Here is a 22160-nt window from a genome sequence, read left to right as displayed (position 1 = left end):
TATTATTTTAAAAAGTAAACAAAATTCCATGTGACATGACCTGCAGATTTTTTCATTAATAAAGTAGTAGTTCAAGTTCCTTGAAGAATTCAGTATCAACATAGTAGTTGTAAATTCAGAAACTGGGTATAGACTAAAAGCAGATACCAGGAAAAGTAGAGATGTACACAGAAGCTGTGTCGTATATGTGAAAGTACAGCTGAACAGGAGTGAGACTGAAGCCTAGAGTCAGAAAGCAGGTGAGTCATCAGATCATAGGAGGTGTGACCAGGAGAATCAGAGTACAGTGGCAGAACTCATTTATAACCTGCCTCTACAGGAATGCCTTAACGGGATGAGACAATGAGCCAAGTGTCCAACAGAGTTTATGCAAGGGACATTAAAAAAACAAATTAGTGAAGTTATTTATACATCTTGTTCACTGAATTTTCATTGATTCTCTTTTTGCTGAAAGCTAACAATGAGATGTGAGCAAGGAATAATATCTATGTGTGTTACAGTTTTTCTTAGACAAGAAAATAAGTCTAATATTCTATTTACCAATCTATGGACTACTAGTCACATTTTTAATTTGCTTAGCAAATTCTTTTTTTGTAGTCAATGCAAAGATAAACTTCAGTTTGAATTATTACAGCTGCTGTATTAGTGGAATTAATGAGATGGGTTTTTTCTTTATATATTATTGATTAGTTTGTAGACCCTCACTGTTTCATAACCAAATAGAAGAATGTCAAATTCAATTAAGAAAATCAAATATTTATTAAGTAAACAATAAGGAACTCTGGGAGAGTGTGACGTGAAAGTTCCAAAGGCTTCTATCCCTGATGATCTGGTTATTATTTGATTTCTGTCAGCTTGTAACTGCCCTTGTTTTGACCTGAGAAAGGATTGTGTGGGAAATTTGTTTCTTCGAGCTGAAGCACTGCTCTGCAGAGTGTCTGGAGCTTAAGTGTGCAGTGTGCAGAGTGCCCCCCTCTTCTCTGCTCTTGATAAATAGGAAAAAGACTCACTTTACTTCAGTTGGAAAGTTGAAGTAATTACTAAATCTTTCTGCGTTCATTTTCTGAGGAAAAGGACAATCTATAGTAATAATCGTCTAATTGTGAGTATTTTTTCTTCTCTAAAACAAGAAAATTTTTCATTTTAAAGCAAATATGAATGTTGATTTGGTTGGCAATTTGCTTTAAACTATGATGTTAACAAAAATAATTTTTTTCTATCTTTAATTTTCACTGCTATTACCTTAATTTTTGTAACATGAGCAGGCCAATCACTATTACCATTTTAGCCAAACTGTAAAATTATTTTTCTTTTGAAATAAGAGCTTTAATTAAGTAAAGTACATTATACAGCAATTCGGTTCTCTCCTAAAGAATGTCAAGGCAATTTTAGACCATAATTGGACTTTAGTTGACATTTGATATGACAATGTAAGTTACTTCATAATGATGTTTACTGTTATATTTTTAAAAAGAAACTTGTTTTTAAATCAATAACTCATTTTATTTTTTGAAATAATAGGTTATATGTAAATTCAAAGCAATTTGAAATATATTCTGATACCCAGGGAATCGAATTTCTGCTGAAAAATGCTATGATGTAATTATGAAAATTATTCCAGATTATAGAAACAGACATCTATTTAGACATCTCTGGGATATATAAGATATTAATTTATTTCATAGTTACGAACTTTCTAAATATTTAATCTATTTTTTTCTGCCGTCCTTCAAATTATTTGACGTAATGTTAAATAATTTTTACTTTTAAAACTATATATGGAATTGTATGATTCAATTTATATAAAATGCCCAGATTAGGCATGTCCATAGAGGCAAAATAGGTTAATATTTGCAGGGTCTGGGGGAGGGCGAAAATAGGATTGATGGCTAATGGCTATGGGGTTTCTCTTTGGAGTGATGAAAATGTTCTGGAATTAGATGGTAGAGATAGTTGCATAATTCTGTGAACATTCTAAAGCCACTGAATTGTATGCTTTGAAAGGGTGAATTTTATGAAATGCAAATTACATCTCAACAAATCTGTTATAAAAAACTATTTATGAAGACCTCACAATGTAAAATCGTTTCCATTTAATAATATCACTTCTTAATTTCACTGGAAAAATAAAAGACCCTCCCAAACCTTTCCAAAAATCAGTCTCAATAATAATAATAATAATAATAATAATATTAATAAATCCTCTTAGAAACCATAAGAGTACTAAGGCTTTGAGTGCTACATTCTCAAGTTTGCTATTTGGAATATGTATATATATATAATACCTTATACTTCAATTTTTTCTAACGTTAAAGGACAGATGTACTCTAATGTTAAAGGATAGATTCTTATAAGGAAGCAAGAAACCATAATATGTGTGTAATTCAAATACATTCTTTTCATTTTCCTTGTCTCCTAAAAAGATGAGAAAATCAGATCAGGACAAAGGAATTCAACCTAGCACCCTGCCTTGTCTGGGCTTACTACCTTTTCCCCTCCCAAAGTAACTTTACTATGATTCTACCACAGTTCCATGTGCCTGAATTTTTGGATTCAGAGTGGATTTTCCTTGTCCATGGAAGAACACATGGATCTCCCTCACTTTCTCACCTAAGTTGGCCACTCATGCTAACTCTGAAAATATACTCTCTTTTACACCTGTTCCCTTAACCTTTGCTAGGCTTTAAAAGTTAGAGCATCATGCCCCACGGGATTGCTGAACAGTGCTATTACAGTATTTTGGCCTTTTGAAGTAGCCCTCAAAACATTTTAATTTTAAGCAAAATTTAAGCAAAAAAAAATTAAGGTATAAGGTATTATATATATATATATATATATTCCAAATAGGAAACTTGAGACTGTAGCACCCAAAGCCTTAGTACTCTTATGGTTTCTAAGAAGATTTATTATTATTACTATTATTGAGACTGATTTTTGGAAAGGTTTGGGAGGGTCTTTTATTTTTCCTGTGCAATTAAGTAGTGATATTATTAAATGGAAAAAAACCCAATTCTAAGCAGAAAAGTTTGGCTGAAAGAAGCCCTAACATGAAGAAAGAGTTTAAAAATTATATATCATATAGGAGTTTCATATTTCTTTTAAGCAGAGGTCACTAGGAAAATGCTTTTCTTGTAATGTTTCTTCAGTTACATCAATTTCATGCAATACATTATTCATAAATCAAATCATTATTCATAAATCAGTGACATATTGCAAGGGTAAAATGTGAAAATGTAAAATTCTTCAACATATAGATGTATTTCTCAGGAACTAGTATATTTTTTCTGTTAGAGATCTAAATATATGAAAGTTTGTTAAGAACAATTTATGATTAAGGCAGAGAAAGTGCAAATTAATTATAGATTTAAACATCTTTTCAGTAGAATAGCCATTATAATCTGTGAAAAATAGTTTTTATAAAAGTTATATTTGTTAAAGAAAAAATATAGACTTTTTCTATACCAAATGGGTGCTCTTGATAAAAGTTTCTCTTAACTAAGTCACTTTTGTTCTAAGTAAATATTTATTGGGAAAGATAACAAAACAATCATTCTAGGCATATCATAACTTTTTTCTTCACTTTGAAAAGACATGATTTTTTTATTACATGCTTCTGTTATTACTAATTCCTTAATGTTTTAAAGCTAATTTTATTATCAATTTACTTTTGAAAAGTTTGTTTTATTATGCACATATTATAATACTTTCATTACATATTTATAAATAGTCTGAAGAAAACTGAGTGAAAATTTTATGTAGAAAATAATACATGTATTACTATGAACACATAACAGAGAGATAGTTCATATTTTAAAGGTTTATATATTATCTCTTATCAGAGGCCTGTTTATGTATATGTCCCATATAGACCCTGGAGTATAAGTTATCCACAATCTGATAAAAACAGGCCTGCTCTAGACAATATTTTAGGGCATTTTTGGAAGGACTTGATTTTAGAACAGTATTATTCATGATATGAACCCTGACAATGGCATTATTGTAAGGTATTTATGTGTGTGTTTGTCAATATATCATTTGTTTTATTTTAATGTGCTACCTCTGGTTTGTTTCATGTTATTTCTTAAGATACCTCTCACTCAGCCAAGTTTACATCTAAATCCTTTGTAAATTTTCAGTCTCGTTTAGATATTTAATATTATGTGAAACTTAATGGCAAATACAATGAATTTAAAAGGAAGGTGAATGATCATTTCAAGTTTTCACATTCACTTGAAATTTTCTAAAATCTAATTGAAACTCAAAAGAGGGGAGCTGGGTCAGAACTAAATAGAGTTATTGCTAAAAAAAGTAGTACACAGATTAAACTGACAGCATTCAGAGTTCTTTTTATATAGAGCCAATTGACCTGTTGCAATATAAGAGGTACAGAAGTACGTACTGACTTAATCATATTGATGTTAGTCCTTTTGTTTTTAAGGGACACTTCATATTAAAGATACACTTTTCTGGGGCATCACTTTTGCTCCATCTTTTTCATCCAATACCCATTCTTTGTGAGTGCTATGCTGCTATGCTATCAAAAGAGTGGGAGATTCAAGTACATTTAAAGGAACCTAGAATTTATTGGATGATAATGGAGACAGATTTCAGAGCTACTTCTATTTGGGTCATCTCATCAACGTAGAAACATTAGCCATGAACCTACCGTATGAGTAATAAATCAAAGTAAAAGATTTTCTAATATAATAGAAGTTAATTTCAGAGGTTTGTCATATATATCTTTTGGCTTAAAACCCATTTTATTCTTTTTTTGGTTCTTAAAGGTGAAAAATATTTTTTATCTTCTAATGAAGAGAATAAAGCTATAACATATCAGGGTCTTTATGGTGACCTTTACTATTTTTTTTCCAGTAACTTCCAATTTCTTAAACAGTGATTTCTTATTTAATTCTATTCAAAGATGCATTATTTTCTCAGGCCCTTCCTAGGAAATAATAAAAAATAAGAATTTTTTTCCTATTAGAGATAGTCTTGGATTTTGATAATTTTCTTCAAAATACTCATAGTAGCTTATGATTTTTAGGCTTTACCATTTAAAGTAAAAACACTTAATAAACTATTTTCATTGACTAAGCAGAACACAAATTAATTTGCATATTACAGTGCAATAAAAAGTAAATATTTATAAAGGCCTTAGAAGAGTAAAAAAATGCTATGTAAAGTCATTATTTTCTATCTAATTTCCTCTATCTTCATGAGAAAAGTCAGCTTTGCTTCCTAATTTGTCTAAATTTAGATCACTCAAATCCTTAAACTATTAGAACAATATTTATGAGAATCATTCATTAAGCCAAGACTGTGCGAGGTTTTACACACATTATTTAATTAAGTTCTCCCAAAGACTTTGCTAGAAGGGTTTTTACTATTTCTCATTTATAGATTAGGAAACTAAAACTCAGGCAGGCTTAATAAATGACTCAGAAATAGGAGGTGAAAGTAATACATGAAGCCTAACTCCAAAGCTAGATATACTTACAAAGGCACAGTGATCATTACTACAATTTATTAAGTAATTTGTGAAGAGATGAGCAATAAAAATTGGAAGAATTAAACAATTTGGTGTTTAGAGATGTGAAAATTTGACATTTTTCCAATTAAAATGTAAATAACATTTCATGCATAAAGTTTTCAAAGTTATTTTTGAAAAACATGATTGTATGCTTATCAAATTATATCTTGCATTCAAATAGCCTTCAAAAATTCTGTTTCTTTCAGATTTTATTAACTGATGTTAATGGAGCAGTAAGACTTGGATCAGAGAATGGCAAATACTTATGTCCCTGCGTCTGATGGGTACTGTCTTGCTGAGCCAGGGCAGTACTATGGTATGTGTTCTAGTCTCCTAGCTGCCGGAATGCAATATACCAGAAACAGAATGGCTTTTAAAAAGAGGAATTTAATGAGTTGCTAGTTTACAGTTCTAAGGCCAAGAAAATGTCCCAATTAAAACAAATCTATAGAAATGTCCAATCAAAGGTATCCATCCAGGGAAAGAAACCTTGGTTCAAGAAGGCCGATGAAGTTCAGGGTTTCCTTCTCAAGTGGAAGGGCACATGGCGAACACAGTCAGGGTTCCTCTCTCATCTGGAAGGGCACATGGCGAACATGGCATCATCTGCTAGCTTCTTCTCCTGACTTCCTGTTTCATGAAGCTCCCTGGGAAGCATTTTCCTTCTTCATCCTAAGGTCACTGGCTGGTGGACTCTGCTTCTCGTGGCTATGTCGTTCTGCTCTCTCTGAATCTCCTTCATTCTCCAAAATGTTTTCTCTTTTATAGGACTCCAGAAACTTATCAAGACCCACCCGAATGGATGGAGACATGTCGTCACCTTATCCTGTTTAACAACCACTCTTGATTAAATCACACCTCCAGGGAGGTGATCTGATTACAGTTTCAAACATACAGTATTGAATAGGGATTATTCTGCATTTACAAAATGAGATTTAGATTAAAACATGGTTTTTCTAGGGTCATACATCCTTTCAAACCAGCACTGTATGTAACACAAGAATATTAAAAATAGTCAAAACATTTTTTCTGGGAATTATGCTTAACTACTGAGATGTTTTTAAAACTTGAAAAGTGAACCAAAGGTTCTAAATTATTCCCTACAAGAGAATGTAATTAATTTAAAAATATGAGTAATAATTAAATGCTTTAAGCTATAATCAATTGCAAAGAAGTGAAAGCACAATAATGTAAAATTGTATTCAATTTAAAAAATAGAGTTAATATTCCAATTAGAAGTTATTTTCAAGGGCTTTTTAAAGCTGATTCTTAGGCAATTTTGTAACTGCAGTTCATAGGAGTTATTCAATATGATTGCATATTTTAATCTTAATATAAGATTTTTGTAAAATGGAAAGAAAGAAAACAGAATTCAGAAGACAATGTGTATTTTGTATGAAAAGACTAAGACTATATTATTCATTTCACTTTAAATGTTAGTTTTCTTTTACAGTTTAAACTATGGTTTCTATGCCAATGGTATAACATCTAGTACTCTTACCTGGATGTGAAAGAGGTAATATTCTGACACTCATCCAAGAAGAGCCTCTGATATCAGGCTGTCATTGAATATTTTTTCAACACTTAGAATTGCAATGGATGCTTTAAGATTTATGTGAATTACTAATAAAAATTATGATGCCTAACAACCTTGCTGGCAGAATTTTAAGGATAAGTCTAACCACTTGTTGACTCAACACTAGGAAAAATACAAATATTCATAGTAACAGACATGGAGCAACTAAATATTCCTGGGTCTTTTTGGAGCCAATTTTCCTGATGTACATTTAGTAATTCTTCTGAAAGCAGGAAGTAAATTGGCGTTTGGGGGCTTCTGATAATAATAACGATGATATACATTACGTATCATTTTATAATTTACATGTGCTTTTGTATACCTTATTTCATTTCATCTATATTCCTAAGCCTGGGAAGTAGGGGAATTTATCTCAGATAACTGTCTAATTAGAATCATTAGACAACAAAACAAAAAAGAAACTATATTTAAATAATGTCTCTAACTGGCAAAAGAGAGTGTTAAAGTATATTAAAATGGGGAGTTCAAACAATTTATTTTTTGCTTGAAATAACCAGATAACTGAGACAAAAGTGTATTCTAGTTTACTTTTTCTTTTTGGGCTGGTATAATATATTAATTATTTTCTGATCTGAATGTACTGAAGATAGTTGTACCCACAACAAAGGAAATGCAGAAGACGGGAAGAAACTTCCACTCCAAACTCTGGGAAATATTCATTTTTTACTTGAGAAGGGAGACTGGATTAGTGCGTAAGCCTTTAACAAATTGTCCTTTCTCCCAGCTCTTGAGCAACCCTTGCATACCTCTAGAATGGCAGCACTTATCAACTTGTAACTCAGCTCATTGTTTTCCCCTCGTGCTGGACTTCGCACCCTTGGGATGTTGTGAATATGTTGGACTGACGCTTATTTGTTAAACATAAAACATAAATTTGAAAATAATGTGAAGTTTTAAATTTTCACAATTTGCTCTTTTTTTTTTAATGTTAAAACACTAGATATTTTACCAGAACAACTCAATTATCAGCTGCACAACTCTGATTTTCAAGAATTACCTTATTGCCAGTATTCTACTGACCAGTTTCCTCCGGCATTACAGCCTCAGTCTTTACAAAGTCATTTCAACACTCATGGCTTGGATCCACAGTACAGTGGTGGACAGTGTGGACTTGGTTCCTGTGAATTAAATAAGTTCACTTACATAGTTGCCCACGATGAAGAAGATGGATATCCTGGGATAAAAAGATCCAGACTAACTCATTCTTCCATGCGAATTAAGGGACAGGAAGATCTCTGTGTAGTTTGTGGTGATAAGGCATCAGGATATCATTATAATGCACTTACTTGTGAAGGTTGCAAAGGTAAGATTTAAGTTAAAAAAACCCAACAACCCTGAAATCTTAGTGTTCACTGAAAAGTCACAAACTTTGGGGCATGTGAGAATACTCTTACTTTTTAAAGTGTGAAAAGTAAAACCAGGGAGACCACCAATATGTTTAAAGGTGATCAGTGGGCTCAAAGACATGAAAAAATAGTGTAATAAAGAAGTTCCATTTTCTTTCCAAGATAAGAACTTTAACATTTAAATATAAAATTCAGTGTTTGTGTAGCAGACAAGTATTCCGTGTTCCTAGATGAATCTGATGCCAGAATAGAAAATGATTTTTTAAAAAAGATCTGAAATTACATCTTTTCATGTAGTTAATATAATCCTTGCATTAGGAGAGAAAAGAATTGAATGACTTCTAAGGTTCTGTCCAAGTCTATTTTTAAAAAGTTGTTTTGAAAACAAATTGGAGGTCTGAAAGTGAAGACCATTATCAATAATGGCATTTTCAAAGAGTCAAAAATTCCTTGATGTAGTTTTGAGGTTTTGAAAACTTGTGCATTGATTTTATTCACAAATACTGTGATGGGACAGAACCTGGAAATTAGGCCAATACAGCTTTAGGTAAACATGATGGTTAGATATGTGAGGTGGAAGTTTTGCAACGAATGCTACAATTCACCCCAGTATATATATATATAGCCAAAAGAAGACTACAAGAAATATATCAGCTTTATGAATAGAATAGCTGGGCAAGTGTTTACTTACACTTGAAATACAGGGTCTTTTTGTTAAAACTAGGTTTAAGGATGAAGGATAGTCTTGGAAATCAAGCTGAGTTTTTTTTTTTTTTAGCTGAGCTTTTAATACTCTTTGTTGAATCTAAATCATGAAACTACTCTCAAATGTGTCTACAGAAAAAGAGGTTATGGAAGAGTTCTAAATGAGGCGTTGACTAAACTTCATTACGTGGAAAGGAATAAGAGGAAGATAGGAGCGATTACTGCATAGAGGCAGGAAGCAAAAGAGGAAATGAAAAGAAGGATTTCTATGTTTGGGTTTAGGAAATGAAAGAGAAAGTGTAGAGCCCTTATAAACACACACACACACACAAACACACGAAACATGGCTTATTCACTGACTCAGATCAAATAAATTAGAAACACCTTCTTATCTGGGGAAGTGTTAAAAAAGGAAGATGGAAAGAGGAGTGTGTTTGGAAAGACGTTCCTTCCTCTATAGGTTGAGGTGGAAATGTGAGGAGTGAAGAAGAAAAGTTTTATTCTAAATTTACTTTACATGAACACATTATTTTCAAAAGGGATGTTGAGAGATGCTTCATAGGACCTTGCTATTCTGTAGAATATAGTTTCTAAACTGCTTTTATTTGATTTATGATAACCATAGCAAAATAGAGAATTGTCTTAATGTGATTGAGCTAGTATAATTTCCATAAGCGATTGTTTAATGGAGCCACCTTGGAATAGAATAAATATCAACCAGGAAAGAATTAAAAAAATGATCTAGATAAATGTATATTAAACCAAGCCTCTTTGTTGAGGGGAAAATATTTTATTGAAATATTTTAGATAACTTGGCTGTTTAACTCTACTCTAAAAATATATATACTAATAAAAATTGCATAACTAAAAAAGCCAAAAGATAAAATTAAAAAAAAATTTTCTTATTAGGATTTTTTCGACGTAGCATCACCAAAAATGCAGTATATAGTTGCAAGAATGGTGGTCACTGTGAAATGGACATGTACATGCGTAGAAAATGTCAAGAGTGCAGACTGAAAAAGTGTAAAGCAGTAGGAATGTTGGAAGAATGTAAGTGTAACTTTTTTACTGGGATTTTACTTTTCCTTACTAAGAACTTAATGCATTCTTCAAGTCTCCATCATGAATATTTACACATTTGTTTGGATTTAAGATCTTTTTCTAGCAAGGGCTAAATTAGGATGGCCAATTAATAATCTAGGTAATTATTTTCATAAATTCTGCTCTATACTATATTGCTCTACTTTTAGAATAATCATATTTTCTTCTAAATTGGAAATCTTTGTATTTTAATTGTTACTGAACCTGATTTTATATAATGCATCTAGAAAAAGCAGAATTTTGAAATAATATATCCCCTTTTCTCTTGTATCTTTGGGAACCTAAATGATATTTAGATGTGTAAACTCTGCTAACAACAAGTAGATGTCAAAACCCCACTCAACAGGTAGAAAAGTACCTAAGCTTTTTGAGGGTCTTCTATGTTCACTGTATTATTTGCTTAATGTACATGATATTATTTAATTCTCAAGGTAGTAGTAAGATTTTGGCATTATTTCCTCAATTCCTCTTGTTTCCCAGGTCTCAAAATCTCCTGGAGATTTTAAACTCCATTTTTCTTTATAGAGCATTAATAATATTTGCTATTTATGTCTAACATAGCCTTGTGGCAGACTTATTATCTTGCTAGCTTCCTGGCTGTTTCTTCTTTCTTTTTTTTTAGTTTAATCTACGTTCAACTGCTATGATAATCTTCCTCAATTCTTATTTTTTTATCAATTGACATTTTTGTTCAATAAACACCAATTCAATGTTCCATTTATATTATAGTCTTTATTATAATACATCTAAACTCCAGTCGAATTTCTTCATCAAATAGGTTCTTAGTATTTAAAATTCCTAGGTTGGAATAGACCTTAAAGTTATCCTGTTTTTTATTTGCTTCCCCTTCACCCTGTTGGTGAGGGAGGGATTCCTGCCGTAGGGTTATGGGGATGGCTAAATACAGGATACCTATCACTGGACAGATAAGATCAACAGCACTTTATTATCAACAGTAGCATATCCTCAAAGCCTGGGGGAGGAGGGCATTGTATACCACCCAGGGCCACATTTAGGTTGCACTCAGGTACAAGGTAAACAAACAGGGGCTGTGGGAGGTGGCTTTATGGTAACAAGAGGGTGAAGTGACCCCTGGTTTCTGTGGTTTGTTTGAATAATTGGTTTGTTTGAGTAATTCTGAGGGCTGTCAGGAACTAAGCCTGCTACAGACACTGATCCTGGTCCCTATGATAGGGAGGTTTGTTTTGCTAGGGGATCTTATCTGTGGTAGTGGTAGCACAATGGGTAGGGAAACTGATGGTTAGGCCATTTGAGGTCCTCCCGGTTTTCTCCAGATGTCAATGTACGTGTACTATTGGCCCTCCATTTTAGGCCTTATACCACTGTCCAACCAGACTGAATATATTGCTTTATTCAGTGTTGCTCTTCAACCTACGCTTGAAAACTTCTGAAAGAGGGAATCCATATTTTCCCAAGGAATTCCATAAATGAAATCTGCTCTCCTTCCCTTTCGTCTGTTGGGCCTAGTCTTAAACTTGAAATAATTATTCCAAGGTTGAAAGGGAGAATGGATATTGGCATAGCTAGCATGGTATGCAGATATATGCATTTCCTTATTTCAACAAATAATTATTTAAATGTTATTTATATGCATTCAGATGTCTTTCTCTTAAATTAATCATTCCAAAACTAAATGAATGGGTGCCCAAATGCCATACACTAAAAGGGAATTTTCATCGGGAAAGTTCTTCTTGCCCTATTTTTCCCGCCCCCCCACCCCTGGTTTTTAATGTTATCTGACTTCATCCATAATATTTAACTGTAATGATGCAACCAGAAAAAGATTGATCAGAGATATTAAATATGCTAAATATTTCCATTTTCACAGTACACAGGTTGGCCCACCAGGGGTCCCAGTCAGGTAATCTGCATGTCATTAAAACTTTGTCTTTCTTCTGGGGTACACTACGCTAGTCTTCAGAAGGTTTGCACTTGTCTCTCAGCTGTTAGGAATCTAGCCATCTGAGAGAGGTCTTTGCAGAATAATGTGCATATCTCTAGACTTATGACTGTTTATGGCCTAATGAATTGAGGATTGACCCAAGCTTACCCTGAAATTATGCATGACTATGACGGTTTGTTCCTATCACCATCATCATAGCCAATCTTATACACTTACACTTAACCTGACCTAAGACTACTTACTGTATTTAATACTTTCACTTAATCTTTTTCCAGAGTCATAGTTATATTGGTCATAGAAGCCTGAAGAAACAAATAGGACCATACATTACTTCCTTTCCCTTGTGGATCTTAATTCCCTTGCCACATGCTAATCCTTCAAGTATCTGAAAATACCTATCATGTTCTTCATGAATTCTTTTTTCTCATTTTAAAAAGTCATGTTCATTAGCGAACACAGTAGTCAATGAATAACTTTTTATGTGCAGAGCAAAATGGAACTCAAATATCTCTCTTATTCTGGATACCATGGGTGTGTTAATATAGGTTAAGAAGATATTGGCTTTTTAAGCAGCTGCATTATTGACCCACTTATACTTATTTTAGCCTCAGTTCAATGTTATTGACTGCTATTTTACTACCTTAAGTGCTAGTAGATCTATTGTGGAATCTGAAACTGTTGACTTATATCGAGCTAATTATTGACTAGCTTACTATCCTCCCCTTCTTTCCACAGGTGCCCATCCCTTATATAAATATTCAGACTAAACTTAGGGGAGCAAGGCCATAAGGCGTATTGAGTCCTCAGAGGCATAGGCAGGTGGGAAATGAGAGGAAACTGAAATTGGTTAAGACTCAGGACTAGAATAAATGATACAGCTATATGACTAGATCATGAGGGAAGAAGTGATTAATTCACTCTAAAATATTTGTAAAGTGGTATGTCAAAGACAGGCTTGACTTAATAACAAGTGTATACTCCATCTGCCCTTTGAGGTATAATTACAATAAGCTGTCACAGGTAGTGACAATATTTGAAGTCAAATGAGTTGTAATACCATGGTTTCAGATGATCAATGGAGAAAGATCCTAACCAAAGGTTGTGAACCTCAGAGGAGAGAGCTGGTAAGGTCCCTAGTCAAATAGGTTAGGGTCAAGACAAAGTTCCACCCCAGGGAAGCTGAACAGAAAGCCAGTAAAAATAACTAAAATAGAACCAAGTATTTTACACATTACATTTAGGTCCCACCACAACCTTATAAAGTAGGAGCTATTATTATCCCATTTTATGGATGAGGAAAGCAAGTCACTGAGTCATAGAGCTAACGAAATGATAGAGCCATGATTTAAACCCAGTCATGCTGACTAGCTCTGGTGTCTGTTATTTTAACCATTATGCTATACTGCAATCAGAGATATAGTGTGTGTGAAATGTTCCCTTCATGGTATTCAAGATTAGCTACAAAAACAGTCGGGTTGACATTGCAGGTTAAAGATATTAGTATCTCCTGCTAAGAAGCACTGGAAAAGTCAGAGACTAACATCAAAGGAAGGTCCTAACATTTATCCTCCATCAGATTTTGTTAGATTTTTTTGGTTAGATTTTAGCACATTATTCAAGTCTATGAAGATCTTTAAAAATTTTTTCCGTCACATAATGTTTGGGCCATTTCTCTGTGCTGCCTGACATTAACAAATTTAATCCAGCTTGTGGTTAAAATATTGAATAAAACTAGTTGGAGGATAGGACTCTGTGACTTACCACTAAGAATCTCCCTACAGATTGACAATCATCCATTAATCAATTTACTTTGAGTATGGGTGCCCAACTAGTTATTCCTCTATACCAACAATCTTCAATCCAACCTACATCTTCGTTCTATGAAGAGATTTTGTTAAATGACATGCTATATTCCATATATACTTTGTCTAAAGTATCTCCTTGATCTACTACTCTAAGAATACTGTCAAAGATGGAGCAGAGGTTTAGCTGACATTATTTGTCCTAATTAATCTATACTTTTTTCATTGATCATTTTGAATTAGGAAATCTCCTTTTGGATTACAATAAACAAAATTTTCAGGTGGGTAGCTTGTGTAAAGTTTATTTTTCTGCACCTTTTTTGAAAATCATTGACATTTTCTGACTTTTATTAACATTTCTCTTATTATCTACCATCCCTCCAATATCATACACTGTAGTTTAAGTCCTTAGAATATTATTTTTTTCAGGTGGGGAGATATAAACTCATTAGGAATACTAGTTCTTCAATGTTTTAAATGGCAATCATTTTGTCTTTTACAGTCCAAAAAAGAAGAGGACTTGTTTTCTTCAAGTCATCAACATTCCATTATATGCACCAAACAGTGGGTCTCATTCTTTCTTGTTCTGAATGCAACATAAAACCTGCCATTTTCCCACATATTATGAACTCCAAGATGACATAGTTTCTTTCCTTAAAGGAATCTATAATTTACCCCCAGCAAACAATTTATCCTTTTTAATTAGAAGCAGCTCTATGATTGAAGTTCATTACCATTTCCTCTTGCCTTTGTGTAAGAGTCTATCAGTTTATCTCCCTTCCTGACTCACTTATCCTCACCTCTCTGCCATTTCTTTTACTTTTAGGGTACTCTTCTTTTTCATAGCCAAACTAAAACTTCTTTCAAATACATCTCTTTAGGCAGTCTTTCCACAATTAATCTCATCTGACTGACTCCATTGCCTACATCATTTTTGCATTTACTTATTCAGTGCAAACTATTTTTATATTTACTTGATATATCTTTTTAAATAACTTCCTATCATTTTTTATGTATTGTTCCCTAACAAAATAATACAATCATTTATGAAGGGACAAAGGCTTTTTGTTTCCCACCTCAGGTTCTGGAAATAATATTCTTTATAACAGGTATGTTTTAAGTGCTTATGAAAAGTTGACAGACATAGCAAAAGGTAAGTATTAATATTGGGCTAATTCTACTAGTGATGATAATTTTTGCTGTTCAGCTAGAGGTGTCAGTTAAAGTTTTAAAAAATCAATAAAGGTGACAAACCAAAAATAAAAATAGTTCATTTTATAAAAAGGATATTCACTCCCATGTTTGGTTTGTAAGGATATAGATTGAACTTAACTCATTTTAGTTTTCACAAGATATTCTCTTGACTTCATGATGTTAAAATAAAGGATAAAACCCAGAGAAAACATAGTTCAATTGCGGTCCCAACTGATATTCTGTGTTGTTTCTGAGACAGCATTAATGTGAAAATGATTCCAATATTTACAAGTCAAAATTTAGAGATGCAAAATTAATTTAAATGTATGTCTACGATGACTATGTACTTGTACTTAGACAAAAAAAAAAGGAAAAATTGTTGCAGTAAATTTAATTGATGTTGTACCTAGTTGCCCAAGAAGAGGGATTCTTTGTAAAAGGATAAATCTATGATCATACATGTGTGCCGTATAAGACAGTCTTCATCAAGTCACATATTATTTGCCCTTCCAAAAACATTTTATATGAATTTTGTAATATCACAGGTTTGCTCACAGAAATCCAATGTAAATCAAAGAGACTTCGAAAGAACTTCAAGCAGAGGAACAGTTTTTACTGTAACATCAAAGTGGAAGAGGAACAAGTAGACAACAAGCCTGTGTCATCTACAACTAGATCTGGAAAAGCGGTAAAGCATCTTCTTCTTATAACATTTCTTATTTAATGATTTCATGATTCATATTTAACAAATATGCATCATGATCTTTCCCTATACATTTTTTTTTATAGATTCAGGAGAGCATGGAACTAACTCAAGAGGAACATCAGCTGATTAATAACATTGTGGCTGCTCATCAAAAATATACAATTCCTTTAGAGAAAGCAAAGAAATTTGTATGTGTTCATTACTTGCAAGAAATAATTTAATATTAGTTATGTTAAAAAATAAGGGCGTAAAAGTAAAAGTTTAAAATTTCAATAGTTATTAGAAAAAAATTATTCTTATTTCTGTTTTGTGGGTTAGCTGAAGGAATGTGCAAATCCTGAACTAAGCTTTTTGCGACTCTCAGAGATGGCAGTATTACATGTACAGGGGCTAATGGATTTTACCAAGGGACTTCCAGGTAATCACTTTATCTTTGGAAAAAAAATCTTACATCATTTAATTCTCATTTTTAAAAATTTAATTGTTTTAGAGGGAGGGAACATTTAAGGAAAATTAAAACCTCTATTCTCAGACTAACATTGCTTCTAAATGCAAAACATTGTTTATTTTTCTGCATTAGTCAATTAGGTAGGTGAACATCTAAGTTTTTAAAAATATTTTCCAAATGGCTTCAAAGACTTAAAGAAAAACAAAAGAGTTGGTTGCATGTTTTATTTCATTTTATGGAAATTACATGGTTTTGACTTTTGGATACAGTATGAAACAAAATTCCCCGTACAATACTAGAAAATCAAGCCACTTTTCACTAAATTTTAACCATTCATTTATCTCTACAGATAACACATTGTAAAAATAAATAATTTGAGGCTACATCAACTACATTCAACTTGCTTTTGCCATCGGAAAGCATCCAGTTCTGATGAACGTCACTAAAATTCCACGCTCTGGAATCAATAATTTTATTCAGATTTGAAGTTATATGTTATGATTATCTTAAAGGAATATTAAAAAATTCATATAAGTAAAAGAATAATGTAAAATATTAAATCCTGTACATGAAAATTGTCTTTTCAGTATCTATTCCAAACAATTACGCAATTTTTTCTTATAGGATTTGAAAGTTTAACCAGTGAGGATCAGACTGCATTACAGAAGGGATCAAAAACTGAAGTGATGTTCCTTCATGCAGCCCAACTTTACAATCAGAAAGAATGTCTTTCATCAGACTCTGAAAGTAACTAATTCAACCTTAATGTTAACAGTTACTATTAATTTTAGCCACAAATTATATAATATTGAACTATTTTTTTCACATTATAGTTTAATTTTACCAGTTAGTGTAGGAATAAGTAATTTAAAATAGATGTTTGTAGTTTTCCAATACATTGGTCTAGCTTTTTTTTTTTAAAAAGCCATTCTTTATTATATTGCATAATCGAAAACACACTTTCAGTGTATTCTATACAATCTCTCTCTAGAAAATATAAACTATTTCATAATCTAGCTTCATGTTCCAGTAATAAAAGTCATGAAACTATTATTTGTTGGGTAGTTTTCCCATCTAACAGCCATACTGGATTCTGAAAAAAAGACAGAACTTAATATTTATAGAAAGATGAACAAAAGTCAGACATATTTTTCCCTTTTACTAGGTTCCATGAGATTATCAAATCATTCAGATCATATACTGAATTGTCATACTCAGAGTGGCAACAGACATTTTATTTATTCTATGGAAACTTTTTACAGTGAAGACAGTCCTTCTACTCTAAATGGTAATATACTCATTACAAAATATCATATTGGATGGTAAAAATTTGATCAGATGTTTCATTTTCTTATATTGCCTTCAGAAAAAAATGAGAAAGGAAGTATGTTTGATTCTGCACTGTGTTCTGATGAAAATAATTTAGATATTAATCTTTTTAGGTATTACTGAAGAATTTTTTACTGCACTGTTTTACTTCTACGGAAAAATGAATGAACTTAATATTACTAGTACTGAATATGCTCTGCTTGCAGCAACAACTGTGTTTTTTTCAGGTAAAAGCAAGTTATAAGAGAAACGTAAGATATTAGAATGTTTGGCAATGAAAATCATGAAGTCTGTAACAATTATATTTATTAAATAAATGAATTGCTACCTAATGACCAATTTTGTTTCATCAAAATTTCCTTCATCATTCTCTTTAGTTTATGAACATACTATAATTTCTTGCATCTTAAAAAGCCCTTTCTCGACTATTCCTGTCCACATTTTTCTGTTTCATTTTACAGAAAAAAAATGTTTGTAAAGAGTTGTCTAAATTCCTGCCTCCAATTTTCTCCTCCCATTCACTCTTGAACCCACAACAATTAGATTTTGGCCCTTCCTCTCTACTCCATCATAACTCATCAAGATTTTCAGTAATTCTACTTATCTTGTCTCATTAGTTGCATTTGATAGAGCAGATCATTCCTTCTCAAAACAATTTGGTTATTTGGCATCAGTTGATCACTCCCTTCTTCTTGATATGCTTTTTTTTTTCCCCACTTGATTTCCAGGAAACCATACACTTGATTTCCCTCCTTTGTCCCTGCTCTTCCTCAAGTCTCCTTTGTTAATTCCTTCTTATTTCACAAACGGATAACATTGCAGTGCCCAGGGGTCTGCCTCTTTTCTCACTTCCTTGGCTATTTCATCTAGTCTCATGGCTATAAATGCCATATATATATATACACATATATGCTGTCTACTCCCTAATTTATATACCAACCTGGACTGCTTTCCTACATTCCCATTCAACAGACGCCCAGTAGGGATATTAAATTTAATATGCTCGATGGCGAACTGCTGAGCGTCTCCTTGCTCTTCATATTTTTTCTCCATCTCACTAAATGGCATCTCTGTCCTTCAAGTTGCACAAGCCAAAATTCAAATATGTCAAGAAATCCTGTTGGCTCTACCCTAAGAATAAATCCAGAACTTAACCACTTCCTACTGTCTCCATCCCTGGAACCCTAGTCCAAACCATTAGCCTAACTGGCCTTCCTGCTACCCGCCCCCCCTTTACTGCCTAGAGTCTATTCTCTTTATATTAGCCAGATCTTTTAAAATATGTCAAATCATGTTGCTCCTCTGCTCATAACCCTTCAATGACTTCTATTTTAACACAGATTAAAGCCACAGTTCTTTCCATCTCTGTCTACCACCATTCCTTTTGCTCAGTCTAACATAGAGACACTGACTTTTTTTGAGGGGTGATGGGGGCGGGGGGGAGTGCAGGGTCCAGGAATCAAACCTCCTGCTTTGGCATGCAAAAATTCTACCACTGAGCTACCCCTGCGCCTGCTTTTTGACACACATGTTTCTTGAAAACCCTAAGCAGGCTCCTGCTTCAGGTTCTTGAGTCCTCTGCCTGGAGGAAGCTGTAAATAGCCCTCCTTCACCATATTGGATCTCTGCTCAAATGTCATCTTAATATTGAGACCTTCTCTGATAACTGTTTTAAACACAGCCACCACCCCTCAACCTCGAGTTCTTATCTCCCTCTCTGTTTAATTGTTCCTTATAACACATCACTATTTGCCAGATTTTTAGTTTTCAAAATGTGTATATGCCGCTTTCTACCTATACTCCCCCAGACGCAGAATATAAACTCAATGAGGGCATATACTGGATAAATGAATGCTGCCTAACTTTTAAGAAGTCCTTAGTTGGTTCTTATATTTTATAGCTAGGCACTTAAGAAACTTTGCCTTTTACTTGCTGTTGACTGGGAAAATTACTCAATTTTTCTAAGTTTCAGGTAGCCATTGGTTGTTTGCACATTTTTACAATGATGTACTGACTCTTCCTTTTTTATGTGAGTTTGTGGAAATTAATTTCTCCAAGCTTGAAGGAGCTCATCTGAAAAATGGTGATAAAAATAGAACTTACCCTACAAATTACTGTGACGATTATACAAGATACTGTGTAGATGCAAGTTGCTGAGTATAATATCAGGCATTTATTAAGGGTTCAGTAAATAGTAGCTATTCATTTTCAAAACTGTTGTTTTAAATTAACTATATTCTACCACTTTCCAGTAAACATTAAAATAAATATGTTTTTCAGATCGTCCATGCCTTAAAAATAAGGAACATGTGGAAAATTTACAAGAACCAGTTTTGCAAATTTTGTATAAATATTCAAAAGTGAATCACCCAGAAGATCTACAGCATTTTGCTCGTCTCATAGGGAGGCTCACTGAACTGAGAACATTGAATCACAACCACTCAGAAATACTTAGCACTTGGAAAACAGAGGATTCAAAATTGACTAGTTTACTCACTGAGAACTGGAATTTGTATTCATATGGCTGAAAGTTTAGAATGTTGTGGTTTATCTTAAACTTCCTAAATCTAGATTGTTCATCTACTCTACCATCATAGGATGGCTGCGTAACAGGACTGCTGTTGCCAATATTTCACCATAAAATGGACACATTCAGTTCTCAACAAATTTTGTGGAATATACAGCCACCACTAGAGGGACATCTAGGACTTTTTTCAAGACTGGATTCAAAAGAAGCAGTGGTTGTTAATGCCTGATTATTTAACAAGTGAATAATGCTAAATAGTTTTCTTACCTGAATTCAACTCCATTTTTCCAATCAGTAGAAAATTGAATGAAAAGCTATAGATTACATAATGACGTGAAAAAGGCGCTAGTTAGCGGAAACAGGTTTAATAAAAATAAAGGCAATTTGTGGACCTTATTCATTAAAGCCAGATTGATGGAAAAATGAATTAACATTTTAAAACTGTTCTTGTTACACTATTTTATAAACTATTAAAGAGGAACAAAACTTTGCTCAACTTTTATCTTTTAATATCTGTTTTTGAAAAAGAGAGACACTTTATATAAAGCTCAAATTAGAAAATCTGTGATGGCAAGACATCGCAAAAATTAAAATAATTATTAAAAATACTTTAACATATTGAGAAATTTAGCATAATTTGCTTATCCTACTTAAATTTAAAATTTTAAAAACATTAAAATAAATGTTTTTCAGATCGTCCATGCCTTAAAAATAAGGAACATGTGGAAAATTTACAAGAACCAGTTTTGCAAATTTTGTATAAATATTCAAAAGTGAATCACCATATTTTGATATTTTAACCGACATATTTTGTAAAATGAAGTTCTTACAACATGAAATCTTTGTATAAAAACATTCCAGTCCTCGTTGGGATGGGATAGTAATATATTAAAATACATGTCATATGAAATACATGAAAATAAAAAATTCAACGTGACACTATTTTTCTGAAAGACCAGTTACAAGTAAATAGAATATTGTGAATTTAAGTTACTATAATGAGTACGTTTTGGCTTTCAATATAGAATAAAAGACCAAAGCCATTATTGTAAAACATAAAAATGTTGGAGTATTTAATCTATACTCAATTAAAAATCTTAATTTAATGTATCAATTATTACTCCCAAAGGAGGGTACCTTGAGCATTTTTTTGGTGTTCTCTTGGAATATCTTATTTTCTTTAAGGTGGAAGGACTCAGTTCTGCCATAATTACATCTCTCAGGCCCTGAATTTCCTCTAAACGTAAAATGAAGTTAAACTGGATTATCCATAGGTCATTTCCATTTCAAAATTTATATAATTTTACCAGAAACTATTATGTCTGATAAATTTATACAAAGACAAAATGGGTTATTTAAAAACATTGCTCAAGTCCTTCAGAAAAGCATCAGTTGCATTAGCCGACCAGAGAAAGTTAGAAAACTGTCAGTAGGAGACTTCCGCACCCGGTTACCCAAGTCTCAACTAGGCGCCCAGCTCGGGCCCTTCCGCCAACTCCGGCCCTCGAGCCTCATCCCGGACTATTCAAACTGCCTCCTGAATTCCAGTCCTCCAAGTCTAAACCATCCTTCATCCAACACATTTTCTTTCGAAACGGGTCATGTCATTTTTTTCTATTCAAAATTCTTCAAGATTTTCATCCAGAATGGCTAAAATTCAAAATTCTTGCGAAGGTTTCGTGTGTGCTCCCTAACGCTGGCGCCTCATCCCTCGCCATCTTCCTACGCGTTGTCACACACCTGCCGGCAGGCACACCACACCAATTTCCCTCACACAGCTCACGAGGCCTCGCCCACCTCAGCCAGGAATACTCTTCCCCACTGCCTATCCGGTGGCTCTGTTCTCCATTCTATTCTCAGATTAAGCATAATTGTTTGCCCATTTCCCTCCCAAGACTGTGAGCCCTTGGAAGGCACAGGTGCATTTTCCACTTGTTTGGCTCCAGTCTAT

The 22160-nt window shown here is 33.1% G+C and overlaps 1 protein-coding gene across 1 annotated transcript; it reads left to right on the top strand.

The window, feature by feature from the left end:
- Positions 1 to 860: 860 nt before the first annotated feature.
- LOC143649814 (bile acid receptor-like) lies at positions 861 to 21186 on the top strand. Its single transcript, XM_077119796.1, has 11 exons — positions 861 to 1102; positions 5737 to 5846; positions 8068 to 8430; positions 10088 to 10228; positions 15745 to 15887; positions 15989 to 16093; positions 16224 to 16323; positions 16978 to 17100; positions 17519 to 17641; positions 17796 to 17909; positions 19963 to 21186. Exons 2-11 carry the CDS (start codon positions 5783 to 5785, stop codon positions 20208 to 20210), a joined length of 1524 nt encoding a protein of 507 aa, XP_076975911.1. The 5' UTR covers positions 861 to 1102; positions 5737 to 5782; the 3' UTR covers positions 20211 to 21186.
- Positions 21187 to 22160: the final 974 nt, after the last annotated feature.

Source organism: Tamandua tetradactyla, chromosome 11 (genome assembly GCF_023851605.1).
Source record: "Tamandua tetradactyla isolate mTamTet1 chromosome 11, mTamTet1.pri, whole genome shotgun sequence".
In the NCBI taxonomy this organism is placed as follows: Eukaryota; Metazoa; Chordata; class Mammalia; order Pilosa; family Myrmecophagidae; genus Tamandua; species Tamandua tetradactyla.
Note: the sequence above shows the minus strand (reverse complement) of the source record. Positions and strands in the feature narration are given on the sequence as shown.

Excerpts from the sequence above, each read along its gene's own strand:
- LOC143649814 (XM_077119796.1), top strand. The coding sequence starts at position 5,783 with ATGGCAAATACTTATGTCCCTGCGTCTGATGGGTACTGTCTTGCTGAG. Across the intron at positions 5,847-8,067 it reads TGAGCCAGGGCAGTACTATG|ATATTTTACCAGAACAACTC; the intron begins GTATGTGTTCTA and ends TTAAAACACTAG. Across the intron at positions 10,229-15,744 it reads AGTAGGAATGTTGGAAGAAT|GTTTGCTCACAGAAATCCAA; the intron begins GTAAGTGTAACT and ends GTAATATCACAG.